General features: G+C 41.4%; 1 protein-coding gene and 1 long non-coding RNA gene across 2 annotated transcripts in view; one reads left to right on the top strand and one right to left on the bottom strand.

The window, feature by feature from the left end:
- Window positions 1–113: 113 nt before the first annotated feature.
- Window positions 114–19,272, bottom strand: htr6 (5-hydroxytryptamine receptor 6). Its single transcript, XM_062966013.1, has 3 exons — window positions 15,645–19,272; window positions 5,469–5,630; window positions 114–2,780 (listed from the first exon to the last, which is right to left on the bottom strand). Exons 1-3 carry the CDS (start codon window positions 16,386–16,388, stop codon window positions 2,358–2,360), a joined length of 1,329 nt encoding a protein of 442 aa, XP_062822083.1. The 5' UTR covers window positions 16,389–19,272; the 3' UTR covers window positions 114–2,357.
- Window positions 9,378–23,781, top strand: part of LOC134294535 (uncharacterized) — a 43,891-nt gene continuing 29,487 nt past the window's right edge. The window contains exon 1 of the long non-coding RNA XR_010001399.1: window positions 9,378–11,041. This is a non-coding gene — a long non-coding RNA (uncharacterized LOC134294535). The remainder of the gene's footprint in view (window positions 11,042–23,781) is intronic.

Here is a 23,781-nt window from a genome sequence, read left to right as displayed (position 1 = left end):
GTAATTGAGGTTTTATGGCTGGCATCTGTTCTGTATAAATTGTCGGGTTCTCTTCTCCCAGTTATGCTGTGGGTAAGTCTTCCACCAGAAGAAAGCACCAAGACACACGCTGGTAGATTCCAACAGGTTTTATTGTACAGAATACCAGAACCTTCTCTTTAGCCCATTTATATAGGGGCTCTCACATACCAGAGGATAATTGAGGTTTTATGGCTGGCATCTGTTCTTTGTCAGCTGACTGGAGATGTCAAAGATTGGAGATCATGACATTATGGCCAATCCACGGCAAACCCTTGGAGGAGGTCCATCTATCTATGGCCATCCTTGGAAGAGGCCTATCATTGGCCAACCCTTGGAGGAGTTCTCTTTATGGCAAATCCTTAGAGGAGACCTATCTATTTATGGCCTATCCATCCATGGTCAAGACTGAAGGATACCTGTCTATGGCCAATTATTAGAAGAGGACTCTTGATGGTCAGTCCTTGAAGGAAGCCTTTCTTTGGAGGAGGCCTATCAATCTATGGCCAACCCTTGGAGGGTACCAATCTGTCTATGGATAACACTTAAAGGAAGCCTATCCATCCATGGTCAATTTTTGGAGGATACTGATTTTCCTATAGCCAGTCCTATCTATGTCAAACCCTTAAAGGATGTCTGTTGTTGGCCAACCCTTGAAGGAGGCCTATCTATTTATGGCCAACCTTGGGAAATGCCTACTTACTGCCAACCCTTGGAGAAAGCCCATCAATTCATGGTCAGTCTTTAGAAGATACTGATCCACCTATGGCCAATCCGTGGGGGAGGCTGTCTATCTCAAACCGTTGGAGGAAGTCAGTCATTGGAGGAGGCCTATCTATGGCCAACCCATGAGGAAGCCTATATATTTTATGGACAACTCTTGGGAGACGCTTACTTATGGTCAACCCTTAGAGGAAGTCTATTTTATGGCCAACTCTTGGGAAATGTTTACTTATGGTCAACCCTTAGAGGATATCAATCTATGTATGGCCAGCCCATAGAGGAAGTCTATCTATGGCTAACTCTTGGGAAATGCTTACTTATGGCCAACTCTTGAAGGATACTGATCTATCAATGGCCAACTCTTAGAGGAGGCCTATCTATCTATGGCCAACCCTTAGAAGATGCCTATCTATTTATGGCCAACCCTTGAGAAATGCCTACTTACTGCCAACCCTTGGAGAAGACCTGTCTATCCATATTCAGTAATTGGAGATCTTTCTCTCTATGGCCAATCTTCGAAGGATGTCTGTCATTGGCCAACCCTTGAAGGATGCCTACCTGTTTATGGACAATCCTGAGGAAATACTTATGGCCAACCTTTGGAGAATACGGATCTATGTATGGACAGCCCTTAGAGGAAGTATATCTATGGCAATCTCTTGGGAAATGTTTATTTATAGTCAACCCTTAGAGGAAGTCTATTTTATGGCCAACTCTTGGGAGATGCTTACTTATGGCCAACCCTTAGAGGAAGTCTATTTTATGGCCAACTCTTGGGAAATGTTTACTTATGGCCAACCCTTAGAGGAAGTCTATTTTATGGCCAACTCTTAGGAGATGCTTACTTATGGCCAACCCTTAGAGGAAGTCTATTTTATGGCCAACTCTTGGGAGATGTTTACTTATGGCCAACCCTTGGAGGAAGTCTATTTTATGGCCAACTCTTAGGAGATGCTTACTTATGGCCAACCCTTAGAGGAAGTCTATTTTATGGCCAACTCTTGGGAGATGTTTACTTATGGCCAACCCTTGGAGGAAGTCTATTTTATGGCCAACTCTTAGGAGATGCTTACTTATGGCCAACCCTTAGAGGAAGTCTATTTTATGGCCAACTCTTGGGAAATGTTTACTTATGGCCAACCCTTGGAGGAAGTCTATTTTATGGCCAACTCTTAGGAGATGCTTACTTATGGCCAACCCTTGGAGGAAGTCTATTTTATGGCCAACTCTTGGGAGATGCTTACTTATGGCCAACCCTTGGTGGATACCGATCTATCTATGGCCAACCATTAGAGGAGACCTATCTATCTATGGCCAACCCTTAGAAGAGGCCTATCTATTTATGGCCAATCCTTGGGAAATGCCTACTTACTGCCAACCCTTGGAGGAGGCCTATCCATCCATGGTCAATCTTTGGAGGATACCTATCTCTCCTATCTCTCCATCATTGGAGAAGGTCTCTCTATAAGATCTTGAACATTGTGAGCAGGCACATAGCACACCAACGTTGGTCCAAGCGAAATAAAGACGAGAAGAACTTTTCAGAAGAGAATGGAAGGACACCATCAGGGGGACCTGAACAGGAAGGTGTGGTGGCCCATCCGTGGGTCAGGGCCTCAGTCCAAGGGTGCGTTCAGCCGGTTGGCGTGGAGCGGAGGGGTGTCCATTGGCTCCAGGTCGAAAAGGGTCACGGCGTCGGCTCCGGCCTCCGGGAGTGAGCCCATGCGCTGCCCACCGCTGCCGCTGCACTGGTCGAGGTGGACGGCGGAGTCGGCGGCGGAGTCTGGATCGGCCTGGAGGCCCAAGGCGTTCTTGAGCGAGGCCCCCGGCCGGGGCCCCGAGTGCGAGTTCCTCATGGAGAGGGAGACGGGGCTCGGCCGGGGCTCCCAGGCGCGGCGGCAGCAGGGCAGGTACTTGGCCATGGCCCGCTTGAAGTCCCGCATGAAGAGCGGGTAGATGATGGGGTTCATGGTGCTGTTGAAGTAGCCCAGCCAGGTGAGCAGGTCAAAGAAGTCGGCCGAGATGCACTTGCAGATGGCCTGCGGGGGGACCAGGAAGGGGGCGGGGGACACAATTATAGGAATAATAAGAATAAGAATAAGAATAATTTTGGACAGAAAAACAAGAAAACTCATGACCATTCATCACTCCCAGCACCCCTGCAGTGATGTTGACCAGCTATATCTGCCTAGAATATCTGGGGGCAGAGGACTCTTACAAGTCAAACAAGCCGTCAAAGAAGAAGAACATGCCCTGGCAGAAGATGTAAAGCAAAGTGAAGAACCTGCTTTGATTGAAGTCAAAAATCAGAAACTCCTCAAAGCACAGCAGACAAAAAAACAGTACAAGAAAACCGCACTACAAACTAGAGCTGACAGCTGGCACAACAAAACATTGCATGGAAAGTTCCTTGACAAAATTGAAGGAAAAGCTGATAAGGAGAAGACCTGGCTCTGGCTCACAAATGGGACCCTGAAGAAGGAGACAGAAGGCCTGATCCTTGCAGCCCAGGAGCAAGACATCAGGACAAAGGCAATTCAGGCCAAGATCGAAAAATCAGCTGATGACCCAAAATGCAGACTGTGCAAGGAAACCGACAAAACCATGGATCATATCCTCAGCTGCTGTAAGAAAATCGCACAGACAGACTACAAACAGAGGCACAACTATGAGGCCCAAATGATTCATTGGAACTTATGCCTCAAGTCCCACCTCCCAGCAGCAAAGAACTGGTGGGATCACAAACCTGCAAAAGTCTTGGAAAATGAGCACCATTGCAAAGATACTGTGGGACTTCCGAATCCAGACTGACAAAGTTCTGTAACACAACACACCAGACATCACAGTTGTGGAAAAGAAAAAGATTTGGATCATGGATGTCGCCATCCCAGGTGACAGTCGCATTGACGAAAAACAACAGGAAAAACTCAGCCGCTCTCAGGACCTCAAGATTGAACTTCAAAGACTCTGGCAGAAACCAGTGCAGGTGGTCCCAGTGGTGATGGGCACATTGGGTGCCGTGCCAAAAGATCTCAGCCAGCATTTGGAAACAATAGACATTGACAAAATTACGGTCTGCCAACTGCAAAAGGCCACCCTGCTGGGATCTGCACGCATCATCCGAAAATACATCACACAATCCTAGACACTTGGGAAGAGTTCGACTTGTGGTTTTGTGATACGAAATCCAGCATATCTATCTTGTTTGCTGTGTCATGATAATAATAATAATAATAATAATAATAATAATAATAATAATAATAATAATAATAATAATAATAATAAATACATCACACAGTCCTAGACGCTTGGGAAGTGTTCGTCTTGGGATTTTGTGATACGAAATCCAGCATATCTATCTTTTTTGCTGTGTCATGATAATAATAATAATAATAATAATAATAATAAATACATCACACAGTCCTAGACGCTTGGGAAGTGTTCGACTTGGGATTTTGTGATACGAAATCCAGCATATCTATCTTGTTTGCTGTGTCATAATAAAATAATAATAATAATAATAATAATAATAATAATAATAATAATAATAATAATAATAATGAATACATCACACAGTCCTAGACGCTTGGGAAGTGTTCGACTTGGGATTTTGTGATACGAAATCCAGCATATCTATCTTGTTTGCTGTGTCATAATATAATAATAATAATAATAATAATAATAATAATAATAATAATAATAATAATAATAATAAATACATCACACAGTCCTAGACGCTTGGGAAGTGTTCGACTTGGGATTTTGTGATACGAAATCCAGCATATCTATCTTGTTTGCTGTGTCATAATATAATAATAATAATAATAATAATAATAATAATAATAATAATAATAATAATAATAATAAATACATCACACAGTCCTAGACGCTTGGGAAGTGTTCGACTTGGGATTTTGTGATACGAAATCCAGCATATCTATCTTGTTTGCTGTGTCATAATATAATAATAATAATAATAATAATAATAATAATAATAATAATAAATAAATAAATACATCACACAGTCCTAGACGCTTGGGAAGTGTTCGACTTGGGATTTTGTGATACGAAATCCAGCATATCTATCTTGTTTGCTGTGTCATGATGATAATAATAATAATAATAATAATAATAATAATAATAATAATACATCACACAGTCCTAGACGCTTGGGAAGTGTTCGACTTGGGATTTTGTGATACGAAATCCAGCATATCTATCTTGTTTGCTGTGTCATAATAATAATAATAATAATAATAATAATAATAATAATAATAATACATCACACAGTCCTAGACACTTGGGAAGTGTTCGACTTGTGATTTTGTGATACGAAATCCAGCATATCTATCTTGTTTGCTGTGTCATAATAATAATAATAATAATAATAATACATCACACAGTCCTAGACACTTGGGAAGTGTTCGACTTGTGATTTTGTGATACGAAATCCAGCATATCTATCTTGTTTGCTGTGTCATAATAATAATAATAATAATAATAATAATAATAATAATAATAATAATAATAATGTTTTTCCTGGATCACTTGCCTGGGTTTCTGCCAACAGGCTTCTCCCTGGTCTCACTGCCAGGGTGGCCTCCTCCAATGGGTCCAATGTGTGGTGATCCCAATGCAAGCTTATGGTGCCCAAAACGCACATTTTGGCTGAGCCAAAAGCCAAGGCTGGAGTGCCCTGAAGCGACGGCGTTTTCTGCTTTATTTACCTGGACCATGTTGCAGACGAAGAAGGGGAGCCAGGCCACGAAGAACATGCCCAGGAGGACCCCCAGCGTCAGGCTGGCCTTCAGCGCCCGCTTGCTGTGCTTGTTGGAAAACTTGCGGCTGTTTTCGCTGGCGGCCGTGGACTGGGAGTGAGCCCTGGGGACCTGCGGAGGGAAGGAAGGAAGGACCAGAAGAAGCAGCCTGGATGAGGGGAAAAACTGGAAAAACTGGAAAAACTTCACCTCCCTTGCCTATGCCTGCGCTCTCAGATATTCATTGAAAAACTATTGCAAAATATGCTGCAGGATGTCCCTCCTGCAAAAACAAAGTCTCTGCCTTTTAATCAACTTTTTCCGTGTTTTGATCATAGAACCAATTAGGAAATGACATTTATAACCCAGGAACAAAAATGGTGTTACAGTATTCTCTCACTTATCCAGCGTTCTGGATTATCCAACGCAGTCTGCCTCCCGCCCGGACCCATAACTGTTTCTCTAGGCAGCAAGGACTGAACTTTTTACGCATTTAATTACCCGCAATGTTGTTACTGTCGGTTCATTTTATGCAATTACAGTAGAGTCTCCCTTATCCAACACTCGCTTATCCAACGTTCTGGATTATCCAACGCATTTTTGTAGTCAATGTTTTCAATACATCGTGATATTTTGGTGCTAAATTCGTAAATACCGTAATTACTACATAACATTACTGCGTATTGAACTACAGTAGAGTCTCACTTATCCAAGCCTCGCTTATCCAACGTTCTGGATTATCCAACGCATTTTTGTAGTCAATGTTTTCAATACATCGTGATATTTTGGTGCTAAATTCGTAAATACCGTAATTACTACATAACATTACTGCGTATTGAACTACAGTAGAGTCTCACTTATCCAAGCCTCGCTTATCCAACATTCTGGATTATCCAACGCATTTTTGTAGTCAATGTTTTCAATACATCGTGATATTTTGGTGCTAAATTCGTAAATACAGTAATTACAACATAACATTACTGCGTATTGAACTACTTTTTCTGTCAAATTTGTTGTATAACATGATGTTTTGGTGCTTAATTTGTAAAATCATAACCTCATTTGATGTTTAATAGGCTTCTCCTTAATCTCTCCTCATTATCCAACATATTCACTTATCCAACGTTCTGCTGGCCCGTTTATGTTGGATAAGTGAGACTCTACTGTATATCTTTCCTAGCTGTGCCCTGCCACGCATTGCTGTGGCCAATTGGAATTGCATTGAGTAGACTTGCTGCTTGTAAGCCTGGGGGCTTTATACTGTATATCTTTGTTTGTAGTCAATTTGTTAGTAGCCAATTTTTTTGTAGTCAGTGTTTTCAATACATTGTGATGTTTTGGTGCTAAATTCGTAAATACAGTAATTACAGTAGAGTCTCACTTATCCAACACTCGCTTATCCAACGTTCTGGATTATCCAACGCATTTTTGTAGTCAATGTTTTCAATACATCGTGATATTTTGGTGCTAAATTCGTAAATACAGTAATTACAACATAACATTACTGCGTATTGAACTACTTTTTCTGTCAAATTTGTTGTATAACATGATGTTTTGGTGCTTAATTTGTAAAATCATAACCTCATTTGATGTTTAATAGGCTTCTCCTTAATCTCTCCTCATTATCCAACATATTCACTTATCCAACGTTCTGCCGGCCCGTTTATGTTGGATGAGACTCTACTGTATATCTTTCCTAGCTGTGCCCTGCCACGCATTGCTGTGGCCAATTGGAATTGCATTGAGTAGACTTGCTGCTTGTAAGCCTGGGGGCTTTCTCTATATGGGCCTCTCCTTGGTTGGACTGGTTGAATGGGAGGGAGTGCCCTGATGGCTTCCAAAAGTGAAGGTTTCTGATTAAGAGGAAATCTTGGTTGGGCAGGTTGAAGAGGAGTGAATAGTCTTGCTGGTTGGAAGCCTGGCCGCTTTCTACTTTGTGGAATGGTTGGTTGGGAGGTGGAATAGTAATGAATAGTCTGAATGTAGCAAGGATGAATGTTGCAATTAGTTACCTTGATTAGCATTGAATGGCCTTGCAGGTTGGAGGCCTGGGTGTTTCCTGGTTGAGGGAATCCTTTTTTGGGAGGTGTTATCTGGCTGTGATTGTTTCCTGCCTGGAATTGCCCTGTCTGTCTTCTGAGTGTGGTTTTGTATTTAGTGTCCAGATTTTAGAGATGCTATTGTTCTGTTTTCTTATTTGACCAGAGTTAATTATTACATATGAGATAGAGTAATGTTATGTATTAATAAATATTAGATAAGTGAAACGGTATTGTATTGTCTGTTTGGAGGGCAAGTGCCAATGTTGGCATTGGTGAGCTTGATTAGCACTGAATGGCCTGGCAGGTTCAGGGCCTGGCTGCTTCTTGCCTGTGAAGCTCTTTATTGTTATTGTTGTTTTGGTTTTTATTATGATTAAGGGGTAAATTGAGGGGAAGAGAAGGAGAAAGTGAAAGTAATTGAGGGAGAATTCCAGTTTTTAGGTTTTTTTAGGCCCCATGGAGGTTGAGGGTGTCTAGTTTTGTTGTATGAACCTAGAGACATGGATGATGGGTTGTGTTGTCAAATTTTGAGGTCGGGGGGCCTTTAGTTTTGTTGTTTTGCCCGGTGGAGCGATGCCATTCTCCTTTTATATATATAGATTTGTAGTCAATTTGTTAGTAGCCAAGGTTTTTTTTAGTCAGTTTTTTCAATACATTGCGATGTTTTGGTGCTAAGTTCGTAAATACACTTCACTTCACTTGATTTCTTAATTAGTCGCTCTCCACTGCGACTTACAATATAAAATATCATTCCACAATATAATAACATTCAACATAAAAACATTCAAGAGTGACTATTTGGCAAATTAGATCTGATTTACTTAAATGTACAGCCAAACAGCCAAGTCTTAAATACAGTAATTACTACATAACGTTATCGTGTATTGATCTGCTTTTTCTGTCAATTTGTTGTAAAACATGGTGTTTTGATGCTTAACTAGTAAAATCATGTAATTTGATGTTTCTTTAATTCCTCCTTATTACCCAACATATTCGCTAATAATAATAATAATAATAATAATAATAATAATAATAATAATAATAAAACTTTATTTATACCCCGCCACCATCTCCCCAATGGGGACTCGGGGCGGCTTACATGGGGCCATGCCCAGAACAATACAATATAAACAGCATATAAAAGAACAACACATCACAACACAGTGAACAATACAATAAATAATAGTATCCATTACAATACAAATCAAGGAAACAATGAAAACAAGGGCGGACCACATAAACATTAAGTTAAAACTCGGGGTGAGAAAGACATAAGAATAAAAAAGAAAAAGAAAAAAGAAAACTCCAATAGTAAAATAGAGGAATATATTGAGAAATATTGGAAAATAAAGATCCAGGAAACAGATACATTAGTTATGGAACTAAGAGTATTAAAACAAATAAAATTAATTTATTTGCAGAAGATACCCATTTATCAGTGGAAAACCCAATACAACAATGGGGGGGAAAAATGAAAATTACCTAGAAGAATTTGGGAAAATTAAAAGTTTTGCAAATTAACTGGAACAAGTCAGAAGTGCAGTTATTTAATTATCACTAAGAAGAGATTTAAAAAATAAAACAGGAGGGGATAACTAAAATTAAAGACTCAATTAAGTACAGTAGAGTCTCACTTATCCAAGCTAAACGGGCCGGCAGAAGCTTGGATAAGCAAATATCTTGGATAATAAGGAGAGATTAAGGAAAAGCCTATTAAACATCAAATTGGGTTATGATTTTACAAATTAAGCACCAAAACATCATGTTATACAACAAATTTGACATAAAAAGTAGTTCAATGTGCAGTAATGTTGTGTTGTAATTACTGTATTTACGAATTTAGCACCAAAATATCACAATATATTGAAAACATTGACTACAAAAATGGCTTGGATTATCCAGAGGCTTGGATAAGCGAGGCTTGGATAAGTGAGACTCTACTGTATATCTTTGTTTGTAGTCAATTTGTTAGTAGCCAATTTTTTTGTAGTCAGTGTTTTCAATACATTGTGATGTTTTGGTGCTAAATTCGTAAATACAGTAATTACAGTAGAGTCTCACTTATCCAAGCCTCGCTTATCCAAGTTTCTGGATTATCCAACGCATTTTTGTAGTCAATGTTTTAAATACATCGTGATATTTTGGTGCTAAATTCGTAAATACAGTAACTACTACATAGCATGACTGTGTATTGAACTACTTTTTCTGTCAAATGTGTTGTCTAACATGATGTTTTGGTGCTTAATTTGTAAAATCACAACCTAATTTGATGTTTAATAGGCTTTTCCTTAATCCCTCCTTTTTATCCAAGATATTCGCTTATCCAAGCTTCTGCCGGCCCGTTTAGCTTGGATAAGTGAGACTCTACTGTACTGTATTTACGAATTTTGCGCCAAAATATCATGATATATTGAAAACATTGACTACAAAAATGGCTTGGATGATCCAGAAGCTTGGATAAGCAAGGCTTGGATAAGTGAGACTCTACTGTATATCTTTATTTGTAGTCCATTTGTTAGTAGCCAATGTTTTTTGTAGTCAGTGTTTTCAATACATTGTGATGTTTTGGTGCTAAATTCGTAAATACAGTAATTACTACATAACGTTACCATGTATTGAACTGCTTTTTCTGTTGTAAAACATGATGTTTTGATGCTTAACTAGTAAAATCATGTAATTTGATGTTTAATAGGCTTTTCTAGGAGCCTCCAGTGGCCTAGGGGATAAAAGCCTCGTAACTTGAAGGTTGGGTTGCTGACCTGAAAGCTGCCAGGTTCGAATCCCACCCGGAGAGAGTGCGGATGAGCTCCCTCTGTCAGCTCCAGCTCCAGCCTAGGCTTTTATTCCCCTAGGCCACCGGAGGGTCCTTCACTGAGGTGTAAAGCAGACCGACTACAAAACGGAGTCCTGAGTCTGAACAGGCTCAGTACAATCTCATGTCTATAACCCTCCCACAGTAACTTGAAGGTTGGGTTGCTGACCTGAAAGCTGCCAGGTTCGAATCCCACCCGGAGAGAGTGCGGATGAGCTCCCTCTCTCAGCTCCAGCTCCATGTGGGGACATGAGAGAAGGATGGTAAAATATCAAAACATCCGGGCAACGTCCCCTGGGCAACGTCCTTGCAGACGGCCAATTCTCTCACTCCAGAAGCAACTCCGGTTGCTCCTGACACGAAAAAAAAAGGCTTTTCTTCAATTCCTCCTTATTATCCAACATATTTGTTTATCCAACGTTCTGCCGGCCCGTTTATGTTGGATGAGTGAGACTTTACTGTACCTAGAGTTAGTTATCCATGCCCTGAATTCCAGGGCATCCTTTTTCTTTCCAAGTCTCTCTTTTTAACAATTTGTTCCCTTTCTTTGCAGGAATGAAAGGCGTGTGGAGGAGGAGGAGGAGGAGGAGGAAGAGCCTGTCGAGGCCTATTGTGGAAGGAGACGGAGGAGCTCCTTTGGAGAAAGACTTGGCAAGGAGGTTGGAGAAACGCTCCGCTTTCCCGGCCCTGTGAGTAGGAAGGCGGCAGATGCTCCGCGGGGGAAGGACTCACGCTCCCATCGCTCTCCCCGTCCTCCCCTCTGATTCCTTTCCCTTCTCTGTTTCCCGACAAGGCATTCACCTTGTGGGGGTGTATGTAGTAATACAGTAATTACTACATAGCATTACTGTGTATTGAACTACCTTTTCTGCCAAATTTGTTGTATAACATGATGTTTTGGTGCTTAATTTGGAAAATCATAACCTAATTTGATGTTTAATAGGCTTTTCCATAATCCCTCCTTATTATCCAACATATCCGCTTATCCAACGTTCTGCCGGCCCGTTTATGTTGGATAAGTGAGACTCTATTGTAGTTAGTATTACGTGCTGCATATTATTATAATTACTTTTTTCATCTGGCTTATTATTACTTACTTTGCGTCATTATTATCTGCCTTATTTTCTCATAATTCCCTGTTGTTGTTGTTGTTGTTGTTGTTACCTATTGCATTTGGTTATTATTATCTGTTACATATGATTATTACCTGTTGCAGTTGATTTATTTTTACCTGTTACACTGAGTCATGAATACCTGCTACTTCTGGGTTATTATTACCTGTTGTGTCTTGTCATTATTTTCTATTATTATTATTATTATTATTATTATTTTATTATGACACAGCAAACAAGTTAGATAGGCTGGATTTCGTATCACAAAATCACAAGTCGAACACTTCCCAAGTGTCGAGCACTGTGTGATGTATTATTATTATTATTATTATTATTATTATTATTATTATTATTATTATTGTATGATACAGCAAACAAGATAGACATGCTGGATTTTGTATCACAAAACCACAAGTCAAACACTTCCCAAGTGTCTAGGACTGTGTGATGTATTATTATTATTATTATTATTATTATTATTATTATTATTATTGTATGATACAGCAAACAAGAAAGATATGCTGGATTTCGTATCACAAAATCACAAATCGAACACTTCCCAAGTGTCTAGGACTGTGTGATGTATTATTATTATTATTATTATTATTATTATTATTATTATTGTATGATACAGCAAACAAGATAGAGATGCTGGATTTTGTATCACAAAACCACAAGTCGAACACTTCCCAAGTGGCTAGGACTGTGTGATGTATTATTATTATTATTATTATTATTATTATTATTATTATTATTATTCTATGACACAGCAAACAAGAAAGATATGCTGGATTTCGTATCACAAAATCACAAATCGAACACTTCCCAAGTGTCTAGGACTGTGTGATGTATTATGATTATTATTATTATTATTATTATTATTATTATGACACAGCAAACAAGAAAGATATGCTGGATTTTGTATCACAAAACCACAAGTCGAACACTTCCCAAGTGGCTAGGACTGTGTGATGTATTATTATTATTATTATTATTATTATTATTATTATTATTATTATTATTATTGTATGACACAGCAAACAAGAAAGATATGCTAGATTTCGTATCACATTATCTGTTTTGTCTTGTTATTTCTACCTGTCATGCCTGATTATTATCCCCCATTCTACTTAGTAATCCTTAACTGTTGCTTCTGATTATTACCCATTACATATCATTACCATTACTTGTTGCATCCAATTACTGTATATGGTTATATATTACTAGCTGTGCCCGGCCACGCATTGCTGTGGCGAAGTATGGTGGTATGGGAAATAAAGTATTGAGGAATTGGTGGTAGTGAAGGTCAAGGGTCCCCTGGGCTGAGTGGGTTGCTAGGAGACCAAGTGAACAGAGCTTAGCCTTCTAACTGGCAGCAACTGGATAAAAACAATTATTCCTCTCCCTCTAATTAGGACTTTATTTTTCTTTTCTTTTTGTTGTATCAACCTAGAGGCATGGATGAGGGGTTGTGCTGTCAATTTTCGAGGTTGTGGGGTGTTTACTTTTGTTGTTTTGTCCGCTGCCGTGATGCCATCACTCTTTTATATATATAGATTTGCGTCTGGTTACCACTCTTTCCTGTTGCACCTGGCTATTATTTCCCATCCCATCTGATGGTCTTTCCTGTTGCTCTGATTATTATTACCAGTTACCTATGGATATTATAACCTGCTCCATTTAGTTATAATTACCTGTTGCGTCTGGTTATTATGATTACCGATTGCCTTTGGTTACTATTACCCGTTTTGAATCATCAGTACTTGGTTCACTTGGTTATTGTTTTTATCATGCCTGGCTATTGTTCTCCATTTCACCTGGTCATCCTTATTTGTTACATTTGATTATTATTATTATTATTATTATTATTATTATTATCTATCGCATCTGGTTACTATTATCTGTTATTATTACCTGTTATGTTTGGTTATTATTCCCCGTTTCAGCTGGTTGTTCTCACCTGTTGCATTTGATTATACATTAGAGTCTTGCTTATCCAACGTAAACGGGCCGGCAGAACGTTGGATAAGCGAATATGTTGGATAATAAGGAGGGATTAAGGAAAAGCCTATTAAACATCAAATTAGGTTATGATTTTACAAATTAAGCACCAAAACATCATGTTAGACAACAAATTTGACAGAAAAAGTAGTTCAATACGCAGTAATGCTATGTAGTAATTACTGTATTTACGAATTTAGCACCAAAATATCACGATAGATTGAAAACATGGACTACAAAAATGCATTGGATAATCCAGAACGTTGGATAAGCGAGTGTTGGATAAGTGAGACTCTACTGTATCACGATGTATTGAAAACATTGACTACAAAAATGCATTGGATAATCCAGAACGTTGGATAAGCGAATGTTGGATAAGTGAGACTCTACTGTATATAATTTCTATTATTATTCTATTATTATTGTAGTATATTATCATATTATTACTATTATATTATTCATTGCTCATGACTACATTGAAACTAGAATAGAGAGAAATCAGCGTGGAAACTGCAAGAGGAGCCATAGATTGCTGTACATGGAAATAAGGGTAGTAAATAGTTTTTGATTTATTGAATACAGTTATATATTATAATTATATATTTGTGTTATTTAAACTATACCTATTGCGAAATTATGAGTTTTTTTTCTCAAAGTGACACACCACCCAAGTCATGCTAGGTTTTTTTGTGAACTTTGACACACCAAGCGCAAAAGGTTGCCCATCATTGGGCTAGGATCTGTAGCATTTTCTGCAGTTACTAGCTGTGCCCGGCCACGCGTTGCTGTGGCAAAGTGGTGGTGGTATTGGTTAAAAATTGTTGTGTAATTTTTATTTGACGTTATTTGTATTTTTAAATTATTTTTACTGTAAGTTATCTTTTTATTTATTATATTTTATTATTTCCTTGTATTATTTTTAGTTATTTTCTGTTATTATAGTATTTTATTGTATTAATTTTTTAGTGTTTTTAATTATTTTTAGTGTTTTTTATTATTTTTTATTGGGTTGCTAGGAGACCAAGTTGGAGGAGCTTAGCCTTCTAACTGGCAGCAATTGGATAAAAGCAATTATTCCTCTCTCTATAATTAGGACTTTATTTTTCTTTTCTTTTTGTTGTATCAACCTAGAGGCGTGGATGATGGGTTGTGTTGTCAAATTTCGAAGTTGGGGGGCCTGTAGTTTTGTTGTTTTGTGGGTCGCCGTGATGCCATCACTCTTTTATATATATAGATTATATATTTTTGTTATTTAAACTATACCTATTGCGAAATTATGGGGTTTTTTTTCCTCAAAGTGACACACCACCCAAGTCATGCTAGGTTTTTAGGTGAATTTTGACACACCGAGCGCAAAAGGTTGCCCATCATCGGGCTAGGATCTGTAGCATTTTCTGCAGTTATATGTTCATTCTTAACTTTGTATGACACAGGAGGCAAAACTTTTTTTAGGAGTGTATTATCCATCCCACCTGCCTATTGTTACCTGTTCCGTCTCGCCTTTACTGCCCGTCCCACTTATTTATTTATTTTATTTACAGCATTTATATTCCGCCCTTCTTTCTCACCCCGAAGGGGACTCAGGGCGGATCACATCTATCTATATATATATAAAAGAGTGATGGCATCACGGCGACCCACAAAACAACAAAACTACAGGCCCCCCAACCTCGAAATTTGACAACACAACCCATCATCCACGCCTCTAGGTTGATACAACAAAAAGAAAAGAAAAATAAAGTCCTAATTAGAGAGAGAGAGGAATAATTGCTTTTATCCAATTGCTGCCAGTTAGAAGGCTAAGCTCCTCCAACTTGGTCTCCTAGCAACCCAATAAAAAATAATAAAAAACACTAAAAATTAATACAATAAAATACTATAATAACAGAAAATAACTAAAAATAATACAAGAAAATAATAAAATATAATAAATAAAAAGATAACTTACAATAAAATTAATAAAAAAATGCAAATAACGTCAAATAAAAATTGCACAACAATTTTTAACCAATACCACCACCACTTTGCCACAGCAACGCGTGGCCGGGCACAGCTAGTTACACATATAGGCAAACATTCAATGCCTTTTAACATAGAACAAAGAGAAGACAAACATAGGCTCCGAGCGGGCCTCGAACTCATGACCTCATGACCACTTGGCTATGACTTCCCATCATACCTGTTGCTGGGCCTCTTCCCCCAAGGCCGGAGCCACGTTGTTGGTCAGCGAGGCCACCTGGACGGCCTGCTTGCGGGCGGCCAAGAGAATGCGGCAGTAGGTGAAGACGATGGCCGCGGCAGGGAGGAAGAAGGTCAGTCCGGAGGCGATGAGGGCGTAAGGGAGGCTGACAAAGAGCCGGCATTCGTCGTCCTCCTCTTCGGCCGGAGCGGTGCCGTTCCCGGACATCCAGAGGTGGAACTCCATCTTGTGCCACCCCATCTTGATGGGCGGGAAGGAGACCAAGGCGGCCAGGGTCCAGGTGGCCAGGATGAGGAGCACGGCCCGCCCGGAGGTCATGCGGAGCTTGTACTTGAGCGGGGAGATGATGAGGAGGTAGCGGTCGAGGCTGATGACGCAGAGGTTGAGGATGGAGGCGCTGGTGGACATCACGTCGAAGGAGAACCAGACGGAGCAGAAGGCCCCCTCCAGCACCCAGCGGCCGTAGAGGCGGTTCAGCATGGCTGGCGGCATCACCACCGAGCCCACCAGCAGGTCCGACATGAAGAGCGAGACCAAGAAGTAGTTGGAGGTGTTACGCAGCGAGCGCTGGGTGAAGATCAGCAGGATCAGGGAGGAGTTGCCCACCATGGTCAGCAGGATCACGAAGCTGAGGAAGGCTGCCACCCAGGCGTTGCCACCCGGGAAGAGGGCCGCCCGCTCACCCACCAGGCTAGCGTTGACACGGACAAGGTCCCCTTCCATCGAGGAGGTGCAAGGAGCTCAGTCTGGCCTAAGCAGTTGCTTGTTTGCCTTGATGTTGGAGCTAGGTGCCCATAGGAGAAGGAGGCAACCAAGGACAGTCAGGTATCCTGTGCCTACATTCTCCTTCCATCAAGGAGTTGAGAACCCAAATAATGAGGAAGCCTAGTCACATCCAAGGCTTGCCGATTCAGCCCAAATTATGGCGTTGAATCTGGTCTGAGCGGTCATCTGGTCATCTAGACGCTGGAGCGAGGTGACCATTGGAGAAGGTAGAATAAGGTGGGCAACCAAGGATGGATAAGGTGGGCAACCAAGGATGGATAAGGTGGGCAACCAAGGATGGCTAAGGTGGGCAACCAAGGATGGATAAGGTGGGAAACCAAGGATAGATAAGGTGGGCAACCAAGGATAGATAAGGTGGGAAACCAAGGATAGGTAAGGTGGGAAACCAAGGATAGGTAAGGTGGGCAACCAAGGATGGATAAGGTGGGCAACCAAGGATGGATAAGGTGGGAAACCAAGGATGGCTAAGGTGGGCAACCAAGGATGGCTAAGGTGGGAAACCAAGGATGGATTAGGTGGGCAACCAAGGATGGAGAAGGTGGGCAACCAAGGATGGAGAAGGTGGGCAACCAAGGATGGATAAGGTGGGCCACCAAGGATGGATAAGGTGGGAAACCAAGGTTGCCAACCCCAGTTATTGAGTCAGATCAGGTCCAAATGCTCACCGATTCACCCCTACACCAGACCTAAATGCCTATTGTCGGATGAGGTGAGATAAGTTGGGCAACCAAGACCGGATGTGGCCAGCAACCAAGGATGATGGGTTCTTCTCTGCCCACTTTTGTCATGGTCCAGATCCTCCTTCCGTCGAGACATTGGGAACCCAAAGTATTGGGTTCAAATGCCCATCAAGTCACCACAACACCAGAGCTAGATGGCTATCGGGTGAGGTGGGACAAGCTGGACAACCAAGACTAAATAAGATGGGCAACCCAGAATGCTTGGCTAACCTCTGCCTACTTTGGTTGCACCCAGATTCTCCTTCCGTTGAGGAGTTAGGAACCCAAATTAAGGAGATCCAAGCTCTCGCTGATTCTCCCAGACATCCAAGTTAGATGGCCATCAGATGAGGTGGGCAACCAAGGGCTCTCAGTTATCTTCTGCCCAAAGTCCCCTTCCATTGAGAAGCTGATGGAGTTGTGTCCAGTCTAAGCAGTCACCTATTCACCCCAAAACTGGCACTAGGATCAAGTCAGATATACAGCGAGCAACCAAGGAAGTCTAGGTGGCCATCAAGGGATCGGGCAGGTGACCAAGGATGGTCCATTGTTCTCTCTCCATTTTGGTGATTCCCACGTTCTCCTATCAAGGAGTTGGAAACCTAAATTAAGGAGTCCACCGAACGACACCAGAGCCAGGTGAACATCAGAAGAGGTGAACTAAGGCAGGACCATTACTGGACAAGGCAGGCCACCAAGGATGCTTGTGTGCGTGGATGGGAGAAGCAAGTATCCTCCCGTCGAGAAGTTGGAAAGCCAAATAATAGAGTCGAATCAAGTTTAAGCATTCAGCTATTTACCCCGACGTCGGAGAAAGGTGACACTAAGGTGGGCCACCAAGGATCTTCGGTTATCTCCTCCCCACTTTGGTTGGACCCAAACTCTCCTTCCATCGAGGAGTTGAGGACCCAAACTATGGCCTTAAAGGGGATCCAAGTGCTCACCGGTTCACCCCAACATCAGAGAGAGATGACCGTCAGATGAGGTGCCAAGGATCTTCGGTTATCTCCTCCCCACTTTGGTTGGACCCAAACTCTTCTTCCATGGAGGAGTTGAGGACCCAAACTATGGCATCAAAGGGGATCCAAGGGCTCACCGGTTCACATCAGAGAGAGATGACCATCAGATGAGGCACCAAGGATCTAGTTATCTCCTCCCCACTTTGGTTGGACCCAAACTCTCCTTCCATCGAGGAGTTGAAGACCCAAACTATGGCGTCAAAGGGGATCCAAGGACTCACCAGTTCACATCAGAGAGAGATGACCATCAGATGAGGCGCCAAGGATCTAGTTATCTCCTCCCCACTTTGGTTGGACCCAAACTCTTCTTCCATGGAGGAGTTGAAGACCCAAACTATGGCGTCAAAGGGGATCCAAGGGCTCACCAGTTCACATCAGAGAGAGATGACCATCAGATGAGGCGCCAAGGATCTAGTTATCTCCTCCCCACTTTGGTTGGACCCAAACTCTTCTTCCACGGAGGAGTTGAAGACCCAAACTATGGTGTTAAAGGGGATCCAAGGACTCACCAGTTCACATCAGAGAGAGATGACCATCAGATGAGGCGCCAAGGATCTAGTTATCTCCTCCCCACTTTGGTTGGACCCAAACTCTTCTTCCACGGAGGAGTTGAAGACCCAAACTATGGTGTTAAAGGGGATCCAAGGACTCACCAGTTCACATCAGAGAGAGATGACCATCAGATGAGGCGCCAAGGATCTAGTTATCTCCTCCCCACTTTGGTTGGACCCAAACTCTTCTTCCACGGAGGAGTTGAAGACCCAAACTATGGTGTTAAAGGGGATCCAAGGACTCACCAGTTCACATCAGAGAGAGATGACCATCAGATGAGGCGCCAAGAATCTAGTTATCTCCTCCCCACTTTGGTTGGACCCAAACTCTTCTTCCACGGAGGAGTTGAGGACCCAAACTATGGCGTCAAAGGGGATCCAAGTGCTCACCGGTTCACATCCGAGAAAGACGAGGTGGGCGGCCCAGGATGCGTGGTCCACCTCTTGTGTCCGAACCCTCCTTCCATTGAGAATGTAGGAACCCAAATGATGGGTTCGGAGACAATTCACTCTGATGCCGGAGCCAGGTGAGCATCACTAATTCGAGCCTCCGCTTCCTAATGCAATGTGCTGAGCTCCATCAATCGCATCGGATGCCGAGAAAAGAATGAAACCAAAATGCCGAAAACGCAGCCCTCTCTCGCCTCTCCTGCATCTCCCCGGAAAGTGCCGGCAGGAGGGATGGGGATTTTCTCGTCCTTCCTTCCTTGCTTGCTGGCTTTCTTTCTCCTCCTCCTCTTCTCTCTCGTCTTCAGCACAGAAGGGGCAGCTGGCGTTCTGGGGAGAGACATCATGCTGCCTGAACGTGTGTGCGTTGGTGGGGGAAGCGGCGGTTCCGGTGGACGGTGGGCACCCAAACGCATCCCAGCCTCGCCGGGTGTTTACCCTTCCTCGGAAAAGCAGTGCGGCACACGAGGGGCTGGATCCGTCCAAAAAGTACTCTCGGCGGAAGAAAGAACGCTAAGCTGGGCATCGAAGAAAGAGGAATAGATGTGCAAGAATAATTTATATTTTTATATACTATAATTTATAAATATACAATATATTGTATGTACAGTAGAGTCTCGTTTATCCAAGCCTCTGGATTATCCAAGGCATTTTTGTAGTCAATGTTTTCAATATATCATGAGATTTTGGTGCTAAATTCGTAAATACAGTAATTACAGCATAACATTACTGCGTATTGAACTACTTTTTCTCTCAAATTTGTTGTATAACATGATGTTTTGGTGCTTAATTTGTAAAATCATAACCTAATTTATCATAGGCTTTTCCTTATTCTCTCCTTATTATCCAAGTTATTCGCTTATCCAAGCTTCTGCCGGCCCGTTTAGCTTGGATAAGTGAGACTCTACTGTACTTATAATATTGATAATAATATTATAATGTAATACAATATTATACTGATAATATAATATAATATTAATTATACATTATATATTAAATGTAATATTACTAATAATATTACCATCTATATATATAAAAGGGTAATGAAATCTCGGCCTAGGACAAAACAACAAAACTACACATCCCAAAAACACTAAACTTGGCAGCACAACCCCTCATCCATGCCTCTACGTTCAGACAACAAACAGCTCCAGCTACTCCAGAAAACGGCCAGGCTTTGAGACTGCAAGGCTATTCACTGCTATTCCACCTGGCCAACAAAGGATTCCCATAAGCCACAGCAACGCATGGCTGGGCAAAGCTAGTCTATATATATAAAAGGGTAATGAAATTCCGGCCTAGGACAAAACAACAAAACTACACATCCCAGAAACACTAAACTTGGCACTACAACCCATCATCCATGCCTCTACGTTCAGACAACAAAAAGAAAAGAAAAAGAAAGTCCTAATTAGAGGGAGAGGAAGAATTGTTTTTATCCAATTGCTACCAGTTAGAAAGCTAAGCTCCGCCCACTGGGTCTCCTAGCAACCCACTCAGCCCAGGGGACAGGCAGAGTTAGGCCTCACTTAGGCCTCTTCCACACTGCCTATAAAATACAGATTATCTGATTTCCCATACCACCATACTTCGCCACAGCAACGCGTGGCCGGGCACAGCTTGTCTATATATATAAAAGGGTAATGAAATTTCGGCCTAGGACAAAACAACAAAACTACACATCCCAGAAACACTAAACTTGGCAGCACAACCCCTCATCCATGCCTCTACGTTCAGACAACAAAAAGCTCCAGCTACTCCAGAAAACGGCCAGGCTTTGAGACTGCAAGGCTATTCACTGCTATTCCACCTGGCCAACAAAGGATTCCCATAAGCCACAGCAACGCGTGGCCGGGCAAAACTAGTAAAATTATATAGTACACATAGTAATTTAATTGCTTATATTGTGCTATGCTAACAATATATTGTATGTACATTTGATTTGTAAGCCGCTCTGAGTCCCCTTCGGGGTGAGAAGAGCGGGATATAAATGTAGTCAATAAATAAATAAATAAGAATGATAGGAAAAAAAATATGCGCAAGGGCATCACAGAACGGGAATTCATGCACGTGGACCTCAAGGAAGATATGAACAAGGGCATCCCGAGAGATACACACACACACACATATATACGTATACACATTTGTATATATGTACAAAGGCATCGAAGAATGAAAAATATGAACAAGAGCATCCAAAGTAATATATTTACTCGTGTGTGTGTGTGTGCAAAGGCATCAAAAAATGAGAAATATGTGGACGTGGACATCAAGGAAGGGTGATGATACGAACAAGGTCATCAAGATATATATATGTGTGTGTGTGTGTGTGTGTGCCTGGCCACGCGTTGCTGTGGCGAAGTCTGGTGGTATGGGAAATAAAGTATTGAGGAATTGGTGGTAGTTAAGGTAAAGGGTAAAGGTTTTACCTTACATTAAGTCCATTATAAATGGGTTATATAGCTGTGTGGAAGGGCCTTGAGTCTACACTGCCATATAATCCAGTTAAAATCAGATAATCTGTATCTTATAGGCAGTGTGGAAGAGGCCTAAGTGAGGCCTAACTCTGCCTGTCCCCTGGCAGCAATTGGATAAAAACAATTATTCCTCTCCCTCTAATTAGGACTTTATTTTTCTTTTCTTTTTGTTGTATGAACGTAGAGGCATGGATGAGGGGTTGTGCTGCCAAGTTTAGTGTTTCTGGGATGTGTAGTTTTGTTGTTTTGTCCTAGGCCGAAATGTCACTACCCTTTTAAATATATAGATTTGTATATATGTACAAAGGCATCAAAGAATGAGAAATATGTGGACATGGACATCAAGGAAGGGTGATGATGTGAACAAGGTCATCAAAAGATGTATACAGTAGAGTCTCACTTATCCAACACTCGCTTATCCAACGTTCTGGATTATCGAACGCATTTTTGTAGTCAATGTTTTCAATGCATTGTGATATTTTGGTGCTAAATTCATAAATACGGTAATTACTACATAGCATTACTGCGTATTGAACTACTTTTTCTGCCAAATGTGTTGTCTAACATGATGTTTTGGTGCTTCTTTTGTAAAATCATAACCTAATTTGATGTTTAATAGGCTTTTCCTTAATGCCTCCTTATTATCCAACATATTCGCTTATCCAACATTCTGCCGGCCCGTTTATGTTGGATAAGTGAGACTCTACTGTATGTGTGTGTGTATGTTGGATAAGTGAGACTCTACTGTATGTGTGTGTGTGTGTGTGTGTATACACACACACACACGTATATATATACGTATACACATTTCTATATATGTACAAAGGCATCAAAGAATGAAAAATATGAACAAGAGCATCCGAAGTGATATATTTACTCGTGTGTTTGTGTGTGCAAAGACATCAAAGAATGAGAAATATGTGGACATGGACATCAAGGAAGGGTGATGATATGAACAAGGTCATCAAAAGAGATATATATAAATATATATACACACACACACTTATCCATCACTTGTTAATCCAACGTTCTGGATTATCCAAGCCATTTTTGTAGTCAATGTTTTCAATACATCATGATATTTTGGTGCTAAATTCGTAAATACAGTAAATTACTACATAGCATTACTGCGTATTGAACTACCTTTTCTGTCAAATTTGTTGTATAACATGATGTTTTGGTGCTTAATTTGTAAAATCATAATGAAGATGTTTAATTGGGATGCAAATCCTTGATTATTTGGATGAATGTCGGAAGGAGAAAGATGCCCATCGCTCCTGGTATCGCAGTGCCACCTACTGGCCCCGGAGGGGAAAGCGTCATGTTTAATGGGTTTTGATGGAGGCTGAGAGAGTGTGACTCACTCCACGGGTTTTCATAGCCATAGCGTGTGTCTTGGTGCTTTGTCCGGTGGAAGACTGACCCACAGCACAGCTGGGAGAAGAGAACCCGACTATTTGTACCGAATACCAGAACCTTCTCTTTGGCCCATTTATATAGGGGCTCTCGCATACCACAAATTGTCCGGTTCTCTTCTCCCAGCTGTGCTGTGGGTCAGTCTTCCATCGGAAAAAGCACCAAGACACACGCTGGTAGATTCCAACAGGTTTTATTGTACCGAATACCAGAACCTTCTCTTTGGCCCATTTATATAGGGGCTCTCGCATACCACAAATTGTCCGGTTCTCTTCTCCCAGCTGTGCTGTGGGTCAGTCTTCCATCGGAAAAACCACCAAGACACACGCTGGTAGATTCCAACAGGTTTTATTGTACCGAATACCATAACCTTCTCTTTGGCCCATTTATATAGGGTCTCTCGCATACCACAAATTGTCCGGTTCTCTTCTCCCAGCTGTGCTGTGGGTCAGTCTTCCATCGGAAAAACCACCAAGACACACGCTGGTAGATTCCAACAGGTTTTATTGTACCGAATACCAGAACCTTCTCTTTGGCCCATTTATATAGGGGCTCTCGCATACCAGAGGGTAATTGAGGTTTTATGGCTGACATCTGTTCTTTGTCAGCCGACCGGAGATGTCAAAGATTGGAGATCATGACAAGGACCTAGAAAGTCCCATAGATGTCTTTTATCCCTATAGGTAGGCAATAATAATAAC

Source organism: Anolis carolinensis, unplaced genomic scaffold (genome assembly GCF_035594765.1).
Source record: "Anolis carolinensis isolate JA03-04 unplaced genomic scaffold, rAnoCar3.1.pri scaffold_15, whole genome shotgun sequence".
In the NCBI taxonomy this organism is placed as follows: domain Eukaryota; kingdom Metazoa; phylum Chordata; class Lepidosauria; order Squamata; family Dactyloidae; genus Anolis; species Anolis carolinensis.
Note: the sequence above shows the minus strand (reverse complement) of the source record. Positions and strands in the feature narration are given on the sequence as shown.

Coding starts and splice junctions, on each gene's coding strand:
- htr6 (XM_062966013.1), bottom strand. CDS start 16,388: ATGGAAGGGGACCTTGTCCGTGTCAACGCTAGCCTGGTGGGTGAGCGG. Junction 5,631..15,644: donor GGGAAGAGGCCCAGCAACAG/GTATGATGGGAA, acceptor TTCCCTCCGCAG/GTCCCCAGGGCTCACTCCCA. Junction 2,781..5,468: donor TCGTCTGCAACATGGTCCAG/GTAAATAAAGCA, acceptor GTCCCCCCGCAG/GCCATCTGCAAGTGCATCTC.